The sequence below is a fragment of the Doryrhamphus excisus genome, chromosome 9, assembly GCF_030265055.1.
Source record: "Doryrhamphus excisus isolate RoL2022-K1 chromosome 9, RoL_Dexc_1.0, whole genome shotgun sequence".
Taxonomy (NCBI): Eukaryota; Metazoa; Chordata; class Actinopteri; order Syngnathiformes; family Syngnathidae; genus Doryrhamphus; species Doryrhamphus excisus.
In genome coordinates, this window is record NC_080474.1 from 6,463,024 (window position 1) to 6,474,345 (window position 11,322).

Genomic DNA, 11,322 nt, shown 5'->3' on the forward strand with positions numbered 1-11,322 from the left:
TTTTAATTGCAGTTTTGCACTTTTCAATGTAACATTACTGACATCTAGTGACCAGTGCTACATTTCATCAATGTCTTTGAATGCGTCTTCGGAATGCCTTATGTTTGTCTTTTGTTCACTTGATGATTATTAGGCTTACAAATGTGTAACTTCAGCACAAAATACATACAATTTGCTTAAATATTGTTTTTAAAAATAGGCCAGATTCAACCATGAAACAGTGATGATTTATTAATTTATATATTTTTCAAAAAACACAATAGATTTCAAATTGAAAGCAAATGTATCTTTGGGCCAAAATCTATGAATGCCCCTTTAATGCATTGTTCCTTTCGAAGGTCCACCGTTCTGTCCTAGAGACCCGTGGGGTATATGGGTAGTGCTTGTACAGTTGTCAGTCGTAGGCAGGAAACAGGACAGCCAATGGGGTCTCCAGCAGCCGCATGTGGTATTATGGAGACGTCAAAGCTCATAACATTGACTAATGATTTCTTAAGAAAGTGAAAATAGGTCCCTTGGAGTTTGCATGTAATTTTCCTGATTGGCTTTTAACACTGGGTGAGCACCGGCTGGCCGACAGAGTCTAGTGTGGTGATTTATGACAAGTGTGTGTGTGTGTGTGTGTGTGTGGAGGCAGTTGCGCAGCGGGAGCAGCTGCACTCAACTCTGCACACCTCGTTTGTCACTGAGCTGTCCTGGCTGGCTAATGGAGACCCCCCCCTCCCCCACGCCCAGACCAGGGCCTGGGACCATGAGCATAGCATCTGGAGGGTTCAGGGGTGGGACCCGGTCAGAGTTTACTGTCTCTGCATGGAGAGGTGCTGGAGTCAGTGGGTCAAGGTTGGCTGTCAGAGACTAATTATAGGCCAACAACAGTCCAAACAGGGCTGGAGGCCACTGTCTATCACACAGGCTATACAGTGGTACCAGAGGAGAGATGTAAGATTGTAATCTGAATAATGTATGTGTGTGCTCGACAAATTATGTTAATTGGCAACACAAACCACTTTGTCGATCAGTGTTTGCTTTAAAGACTCAGTAATTTTCTGTTACATATGCAGCTGGATTTTTACTGAGTGACATTTTTTTCTGATTTTTATATGTTTTAGACCAGGGGTCTCATACTCAATTTACCTGGGGGCCACTGGAGCTAAGGCCTGGGTGAGGCTGGGCCGCATCAGGTTAAAAAAACGATAAAATCTGATAAAATATTAAATTATAATAAATTATTATAAAATTTCGTTTATTTTTAAATTATTAAATAAATGTTTAATGTTAATTTTTAATTTCGACACAAAATAAGATGGAAAAATAAATAAGCAAATCAAAAAACAAATTAAACAAATTAAACTTTCATATCCAGGCAGGGGCCTCGCGGGCCGTGAGTTTGAGACAAATTAACCTAAATTTGCTAATGGCTTACATATCAAAGACCTGACAATCTAAGGGTGCGACAACGCAGATGCAAAAGCTGCACACTAAAAAAAACACAATGTAAATTATCCTAGCATCTAGCATCTCATCATGTCATTGTAAGTAATTCCTGTCTCCAATGTCGGTGGTTCTCAGCTGGTTTGGCTGCGGGACCCACCATCACCGCTCAATGACAAACGGTGACCCAAATTGCAGAAATTTTTCAACTGACACTCCTCCGATATGTTATATTTAAAGGCACTGTTTTCAGTGGTTACACACATCATAGGAAGCGAATAGCACAGAGGTGAAATGACTGGCATTTGATGAACCACTGAAACATCCGGCCATTTGAGAATGCCAAACATATAACTGCACACTTTTGGGTTTATGGAACGCTCAAAATGTGCCACTTAAGAAATAAAGTCTTTTTTATGATGGAATTTTAAAAAAATATGCATGAAAATAATGCAAATCTCTAATACATAGTCTGATATGTAATATAAGGGGTGCTAATTGTACATTCCCTTGTCATTAAAGTGGTAATTATACATACATCAATGTTTTTAAGTAAAGCTATCATAGACATCCATTCCAATTATGTCGTGTAATATAAATCACATATTTAGAGTAACAATCATACATGCACGAGTAAGATCTAATCAAAGCGTCACACCTGAAGTATTTCAGGTTAATAGCTTCCCTCAGACCACCTGAGTAGTACTGATTAACGCTGCGTCACATCCATCATATCCAACAGAGGCATATCAGAAATTCAATTTAAAGGGCCATCGCTGACTCCATGTATCGGTTGCTCCTCACCGAGGGACTCCATGGGAATTGTCCCGCTACCACAGCGAGAGATGAATTGCTCTCCCGCGGTCGTGCCCTCGTGTGTCTGCACAAGCTTGTGTCTTCGCCTCCTCTCCTCCCTGAAGATCACTAAAACAAGAGTTACACAGCCCCGGTTATGTGGAGGTCAAAAGAATGACAAACAGTGCGGAAGGGAGGGAAATAAAAATGTGACGGGGGTATCGTGTTTATTGTCTTGCAACGATATTTTTACTTCAGTGTGGTGTTTTCTTTACTCTGATGGTGTTAAGTCCGGAAGGGGTTTTAAAATTCTCTTTGCCGTCTTTGCTAGTGATTCTGTCTGTGGGACGTACTGAAGCCGAAAATGCAACGGCATAGCAAACAAAGACAATTATAAAGGAAGGAAAACAAGGTCGTTTGCAGTTTACATCCCAGAAGTCAAGGAGAAAGCAGATGATAAAGGGAAAGGAGATCTGAGGAAGGAGATACAAGAGATAGACAGCAAATACAAGATGATCAATATGCCTGGAAAGCAAACACTCTTGCCTTAACATTGGTTCAATTGTTAGTCAGTTTTGGATGTTTGCTTTTCCATGCCGCCTGGCCTCCGAAGTAATCTCAACCATCCCTCTTCTTTGCAGGTCACAATTGTGCCCTCTTTTTCACACACCAGTCTTCCCAGTGGGTTCTGTAAGCCATTTATTTTTTTGACATGCACATTCTATGGCAGGAAAGGACTCAATCAATGTAACGACACCCATGGCACTGCCTTGAATGTCATTACAAATTGAGTAACTTAGTTTAAGTACTACTTCAGTTGTCCTTCCCAACATCGCGGTTCGAACATCCCTCCCCGCTCAATCGTGTTTTTTCATAAATTAATTAACAAATGATTGCTGTTTCATGGTTGACTATGGCTCATGATGAGGCCAAAAATATTGAAAGACAAGCCTTATGTAGTATTCTGGTCACTAGGCATCAGTAATGACACAAAACATTGTTGAAACATTACCTTACATTACATTACCTTCAACACTGCATGTAGTCAACCACGGCATGTCTAACATGATATGAAAGTGAGTGGGGAAAAAAAGTTTTCTCATTCCATGTGGAAGTGGTAAAGTTTTTTTTCGTTTGTCCTTTCGCACCCAATTTAAAGCCCTCTCTCAAGTTTAGACTAAATATATTATTAGTTAAAGTAGTTAGATTGCTAGCATGCTATGCTTAAAACAGTAGCTGTCTCTTGCAGTTATCCCATAACCTGTGCATTGGTGTAAGTATTGTGTAAAAGTCACTATAGAGGTGCTATTTCATGTCTGCAGGGCTCTAATAATGGTAAAACATATTTAGAAAGTCAAACAATGCCCTAACTACAAAAATCCTCCATTATGATGAATCCTATTTTGCTAGAGTATTATTATTTTTGCAGTCGGATCTGGAACCATTCAACCGCAATACACAGGGGGAGACTGTAGTTGTTGTTGAATGGGTGGTTATTAGGGCCCCGACTAATTAATCGGTTTATACAGCTATATAATGAACCGATTATAGCCAATTGGTAATTGTTGTTTACACTTAGTTCTCACTAACGACACAAGGCTGGGTAAAAAGACAATAATTAAATCAATTATGGATCAATTACGGATTCCCTAGGCATTTACAAAATAAATGTTTGGTAATAACGATGGTCATTTCAAATGTACATTTTTCATTCCCAAATATCAGACACAGCCCCAAAAAATCCACATGCACAGGCTCTAGTAGTTCTATCTTTTTAACACTACCGTCTTTGTTGTCCTGCACCCCCCCCCCCCCATCTTTCCTGCTGTACTCTACCCCTCCTTTGTATCTTCAGTGTGCCAGTAATTTACACCAACCTTTCCTGCCTCATCTTCTCCAGCATCGATAAATCAAAGCCAGTCAGAACACAACCCATAGCCTTTCCTTCACCTTCTATCAGTGACTGAAACATGAGATTGAAATTCATGCAAATCAGACTTTAAGCCTGAGTAAATATCATATATTTATTTTATTTCTCTGCATGGTGTATCAACCAGAAGACGAGAAAAGGTTTTGACATAAGGATGCAGGGATTTTTATTATAATCACATTCTTGTCTATGTTAAATCCAATGTCAAACACATTTGTCACATTGTGTGAGTTGTACGGAAAGCTACAAACACAGGAGACTCAAGTAACAATGTATGTGTGTTTCATTTCATATGTATTTATAGAAGACAGCAAAGAATGGTTGTGCAAGGGTGCTAGTTATGAAACTTTCATAAAATCTAGCTGTTAATTCCCAAGTAAACAAAAACACTTCAATAGTGCAGTGGAAATTTTGGCTTCGGTTTACGTCAACAATATACACAAAAATTGTACTTGGTATGTACAATATGATGCATGTCTGCATCATATTGAGTCCCACTGTGTTCTTATTTTTATCACATCAAACCGAAAGTAATTCTCTGTGATGCCAATGATGTCATCAGTAGTTGACTATGTAGATATTTGACAACTAACACAGCTACGGCAAAAGACGCTGTTTTTTAAAATTGATTGCGGCTGCAAAATACACCACAGTAGAATTGAAACAAGATGATAAAGAAATGGGGAAACATGGTAAAACTTGGACTTGATGTCCATGCAGATCTTGCTGCTTCTATGCCCATTTAACCCCTTTATTCAACATTTATATGCATTTTTTGTGTTTTTCTCCATGCAAACTATAAAACTATACATATATATATATATGTGACTATAAAACCATGCTTTGTGTTAGTGAACAGATGAATTAGATTTACATTATTTCTTATGGGAAGTCAGACCTTCTGGAACAGATGAATGACTCTAACCAAAGTTCGACTCCACTCCAATTGATTATGCATGCAAACATACAGTAATTTAGTTTTTCAAACACTTCTAACATTAATTTCTTAAGATGGCACACGCTTATTTTCCTTGTTGGAATTTGTTAGATTCCTCCCACATTCCAAAAACATGCTACGTTAATTGGCGACTCCAAATTGTCCATAGGTATGAACGTGAGTGTGAATGGTTGTTTGTCTATATGTGCCCTGTGATTGGCTGGCCACCAGTCCAGGGTGTACCCCACCTCTCGCCCAAAGACAGCTGGGATAGGCTCCAGCAGCCCCTGCGACCCTTGTGAGGACAAGCGGTAGAAAATGAATGAATACATAATACATAATAGCTTTTGCATATCAAGTTTGGTTTTCATAAGTAAAGGAATATTAGTGTTAGCATATATATTTTATTTACCAAAAACCAGGACACTTGAGATACTCTATGATACTCAAAGTGTACGCAACGGTATCTTAGAATTTCATTACATTTAAAGTTGGTCTCCTTTGTATGGATAGAAAAGTGCCGCAATGTACTGGTCCAATGAAAAACAATGAAAATTAGGAAAATTTGCTTTTGGGTGACGCAAAAATACGTAAAATACTACAACAGTTGTGTCCTGCTAAAAAGCCCTCCTCTGAGCGTAATTATTGACCAACTCAAACAATATGTAGCCAATATAATGCATATTTGACTTCTACTGAGGAGGTGTTATATACAGAATACGATTAACAATGCCCGCAAAACTTTGCAAAGGTATTGTATCATTTGCCAAGGAAGTACACTCTAGTTATTAATGTGTTTTCAGTAAATGTCGTAAACATCACAATGAAGTTTATTTATTAATAGTACCCTTTTTTTCCTTCAGTAAATATTGCATTAATCCTTATGATAAAATCAGGCATTTTTATGAGGTAGGTATTTATAACTGGAGACAATTTGGTGCTGATCCAAGTCAGGCTTTTTTGCCTTGGCAGGTTCTATGCTCTACTTAGTGCCACTCAATTTATGATCATTATAAATAGTCAGAGCATTTAAAATGCTGAGTTCAAAGTCCAGCATGGGCCCTTTGCGGCCCTGGAAAAAAAAAAAAAAAAACATCTGTTGTATGTATTTGTTTGTGCATATAAAGTTATTCAAGTACATTTTTGCTTCCACTCTCCATCTCAGGCCAGCCAACTTGTTGTTGGATAGAAGTAGTTCAGAGGTTCCCTCAATGGGGACGATGGGCGACTGGATGGATGGAATGAGGACCTTGCCCTGCAATGAGGCCTTTTCTGGGGTCAGCTACAGCTCCTGTGATACTCTGGCCAAGACTTCCACAGAGTAAGACACAAACACACTAGGCCACTCTTGCCTATTCATGTCAACAGTCTTTACAAGGACTAAATTGTGAGGCAAGCGTTACTGAGAATTTAGAAAGTCCTTTGATAAAGAACACAAAATCTTTCTTCCTTGCTCATAAGAAGATAAAAAAAGCTATGGAGCCATTACTAAAGGTCTCATGGTAACTCATCATGACAGGCATTTCGCCACGCTCGCGATGTTGCTAGTATGACTACGCAGGAAGAAGGTGAGAATATGAAAAGAAGAAGCGATAAATAGTGGAACTGGGATTGAGACTGAGGGAGAGACAGTCAAGTGGGATTGTGAGCCTCTACAGTGAGACCGGAATAAAAGAGCCACTATTCAAGACTGGAATGAGAGGGGGGGAATTTGACAAGTGAAAAGAGCAGCAAGGGAGGCTTTTCCAAGAGCAAATGCAGGCATGTGTGTCAGATCGGTATGCGAGCATATGGTGTTCACGGAAATGTGCATTATGAAACAAAAATGCAAAGGAAACATCAAGCAGTGATTGGAAGTTATTTAAAGGTAAAAATAATGCTGACACGACAGAACTACTAGATGTGTCCCAATGCAGTATAAGCCCGTTCATTCATTGTTTGAAATGCATTACACAAAAGATCCATTCAATGTATATGTCCTCCAGATATTCATCATGCTTTTTCCATCAGTGAGTATGTTTAATCAATGAAAAGTTATCTATAGTCAACATATCCCAAACGAGAAATGCTTACACTGCAGACTTGTAGATGACAGACCACACCACACAAGAGTAATCTTGCACAAGAGAAATCCCATTGCCCTACACTTTTCCCCCTGCAGCTGGATGGTAAATTGGATCATTTCGGTATTAATCCTCTGAAAGATGAGGCTATAGCAACCAAGGCCAACTCCACTGCCGCTACAGGACTAGCAGCCTTGACTGGGACTGTGTTGAGATTACTCTATTGATTCGTGCAGACTTAATCTAGTCCTTGATAGTCAGCACAAGTGTTAGCCATGCTCTGACCTCCGACAAACAGTAATCATACTTCCGCAAAGGTTGAATCGAGGCAACTGGACTTTTCATGTTTGTTCAAGATGTTTTACCTTGAATCCAAAAGGCGTCTTCAGTTCTGAATTTTAAAATATGGAGTAGTCCTGCTTATTTATTTTCATGTGGTTGTGTTCCCTGTGGGGTTGGGACAAGAGGGTTGTTGCAGTCAATTAGTGGCCACCCTTCCCATGGAATGAGACAAGCTTTGGGGGAGAAATGCCTCCAAAGAGATACTTGCTCTTTTTCGGAAGGGCCATTTTTGTTTGATATAGATGGTCTCTCCAATGTAGAGGCCACTGCACTCCTCATTACACCGCACCGCGCAAGCAACATTGCTGAGTTTGATTCTCAGAATCTTGTCCTCGCAGTGAACCGAATTTCATGGATATGTTATGTTATGTTTACAGAAAATCCTTCTTTCTGAGTGTCTCTGACAAACCACAAAATTTTGCCTCCTGTTTGTATCCTCAAGGTCTAGTATCCCTTCTTCTCTTTTTTGATAAAAAAAAATTGATAAAATCCAGTTAGGATACCCAGAGTCAGAAAGAACCTTCCTGATGTTTGTCTGGTCCTTCTATCTCGCTTTGTCGGTGGTAGGGATCATCTGTGCTCTGTCCTTGGGGGCTCTGATAACCCTGTGTTAGCTAGCGGGTGATGGGAGTCAAAGAGCAGGCGCTGGTCTTTGTGGGTAAATTATCTGTGGACCTCAATCCTTCCCTGCCCACACTTTCTCCTGTCCTCCTGAGTGAAACTGATGCGTCTATCTGTAGAGTTGATATGTTCAGTAAACAAATGGATGAGGTAGGTTGTGAGCTTACAAATTTTCTTTAAATTACAATTAGGTGGTAACAAATGTAAAAGTCGATAAAGGTTGATTATGTCCAGTCTTGTTCCAGTCCTTCCCTGACCACATTAATGGCCGCATTAATGGTGGGGATCTATGAGAACAGTGAATGTTGGACCAACCGACAAGGCTCAGGTTCCAGACCTTGTTGAAGTTGTGGATATGGTATCGCTAAGAATGGTGGTTAGATATTTGTCAGTGTTGTTGGTTGGGGGAGTTGATGCTGTGGATGATAGCCAAAGTGGAGCTCCTTCCTTGTGAGGAAGCCTTTTGAAGTCCAGTTGCCTCAATGCAAGTTTTGCAGATCACCATAACCTGGATGAAAAATCATACTTGGCTGCAGTGGAAGGAGAGTTTGTACTCTTTGTGTTTTACACATATGCAATCATGATCCTACAGATATTTTATTCTGTACTATACGGATAAATGTATCACTTTTCTTTATTTGAGTCACTAAGCAGTGACTTCACCTGTCCACCACAGAATCCAAATTTCATTTGCTGGATTCATTGACTGGAATGTCCTGGTGACTAACCATCAAATGTATAAAAAAAACTCCAGGCAATGCCTTTTAAGGCTTCTCATAGGCTAAAATATTAAGGCTTCTGGCTCTGCTTGTTGCCACGACATGCGGTTTGACATCCTGCAAATGCATTCTCACATTAACTTTTTCCTAAATGCCATGCATGTAGACAGAGAATTTTTTTGGACCATGGAGTCAGGATTTTTTTTCACATATCAAAGTTTCCCGTCACACAGACTTTGTGCTCCTTTGTGCAAATCAGGGAAACCCTTCAAACTCTCCAAGGACATACTGAGGAAATGATCATAATAACAGAACTCTAATCCAGCATCCACTTTAGATCATGTCCTAACATACCGGATTAGTCTTTTTCAAGGATGGTCCTCGGTCCCCTTTTTATATACACACCCATGTTGATGTAGAGTATAAGAGGAGCAATCTGGTTAACAGACAGCAATCCGTAGATTGCACATTATGCTTTTGTCACATTTAATTATTGTAAATAAAAATACCCTGCAGAGGTTTTACGTACACCGGGGTCATGGGAATGTCTGCACAAACACTACAAAAAGAAACTTTTGACAGTTAATTTTCCACGTTTTTTTCTGTAAGATACCGATCTCTGGCCGTGATATGTAATCAAACCTACAGTTTTCATAAATCGCTGTAGTGTTTTGGCAATGCTTCCTGTGTTTGAGATCATTCCTTTTGGCTATCCTGATGAGAAAATAACAAACAGGCCGAGTTAATTAAGATGACCTAGGAGTGGGAGAAGCTAACACGTTGCGCATGAGGTCATTCAAAATGTTTCGGATATGAAGAAAAAAAAGATGACAGCACAAATATATGAACTTCACAAGGTAACAGAGATTAATTAGTGTGTGTTTATGTTTCAGATATATTCTGATTGCATTGTTTGAATTGTGCATGACTTCATCGTTTCTGTGAAATGATATTGCGCTGCGGGTCTGATCATGTGTACTTTGTGTGCATTATACAGTGTGAGACCACCCTTTAAGACAAAAACAATAAGTTAAATACTACCCAACACATGACAAACAGTGATTCCCTTTGTTAACATTGCTGGGCATGGCTGTGTCTCAGTAGAGTGATTCTGACAGAAGTCCACGTCACACCAGCAACTTGCCCAGAATGGGAGCCGTCCATGGGGATCACCACTCTCTAACAGCCAGTTGTTCTTCTTTCGATTCCTCGGACTCTGGATGGTGGGTGGTGCAGCACAAGCCCAGGCCCTCCTGCGGACTTTTTGATGGGCCTTCATTTCTGGGTTTCAAAGGGATTACTGATAACTTGATGGTTATGTTTCCATCCCACATAGATGCATAACTATGTGTAGTGTAACCTATTTCCACAAAAAACAAACATGTATGTCCTCTTTATGATTATTGATGACCATATTTTCAACACACGAACCGTTGGAAAATATACTTGGAACATATTTCATATACCGATATTGTCTAGCACTTCATGACCAATATAAGCAGCACTGTGATAAATGAACACATTATGCACTGTTTATGCAAATTAACAAAAAATTGGTCATATTGACTGTAAAGTATACAAAATGTGCCATATTTACATGACCAATAGTCAACTAAAATAATGTTTTCCTATATTAACAAGTAACACAATTAGTCTTAATAAATCCAATTAAACAACGGTTGCACATTAATTGACGAAGCAACGATTAATCTATTATCAAATTAATCGACAGCTATTTTGATATTCGATAAAAAAGTTTTGTATTTAAACATGCATCCTCTAAGTTCCTGAGACAAAACATCTATGAATTTGGAAAAAGTGATTGACGCATTTGCCTGTTCTGAAACATTGTGGGCCAAACCACTAACAATTAATCAAAACAGCTAGCTTCAGATTAATCAACGATTACATTACTTTGCCTTATTGGCAAAGAAAGCCATGTATTTTAAAATGTATTTTCAGGAGAGCAATATAATACTTTTTTTTTAACACTGAGTACAACGCACCAATAAACTGCTTCTAAGTCTTTTCCACACCTTTTTAGCTAGCTGACCATTTCATTAAAGTAGGCAAGGGTACTTCTTGACCACTCATTGACCCGGGTAGGCTTCCGCATTATCCAATAATAATTGAGTTTTGGTGTCTGCCCCGTAAAATATCGACAAGGACAGCTCTGGCCACATGTACTACGTTCGAAAATGGATGGATAGATTGACTGAAATGCATGAGAATGTTAAACACTGAATTAATCTGCAATGGAAATGAATACATAAATTAATACAATTAACCGTGCTATGAAAATGTCTCAGAGCCAGATGCAATCCTCAACTTTGTGGTTTCCTACCACAGGACTTACATAATAATCATTAGTAGCAGCCCTTCTGCACGTTATAATGTGGCACAAACATCCGCCTAAAAACAAAGTAAAGTGCAAAGTAATGAGAGTAACATTAGATTAGAACTATTAAAAGAAAACACCCCCCC

The 11,322-nt window shown here is 39.2% G+C and overlaps 1 protein-coding gene across 4 annotated transcripts in view; it reads left to right on the plus strand.

Annotated features, from left to right (window-relative positions):
- The window catches only part of epha3 (eph receptor A3), a 134,378-nt gene that overhangs the window by 117,440 nt on the left and 5,616 nt on the right, over window positions 1-11,322 (plus strand). For 2 of the 4 annotated variants that reach the window (XM_058082511.1, XM_058082514.1), the window contains one exon: window positions 6,259-6,414. The exons of 1 other annotated variant lie outside the window; for it this stretch is intronic. In XM_058082511.1, the coding sequence (XP_057938494.1) occupies window positions 6,259-6,414 (156 nt within the window). Of the gene's footprint in view, window positions 1-6,258; window positions 6,415-9,939; window positions 10,062-11,322 lie in introns of all 4 variants that reach the window. One more of the 4 variants, XM_058082512.1, reaches the window with a different exon arrangement.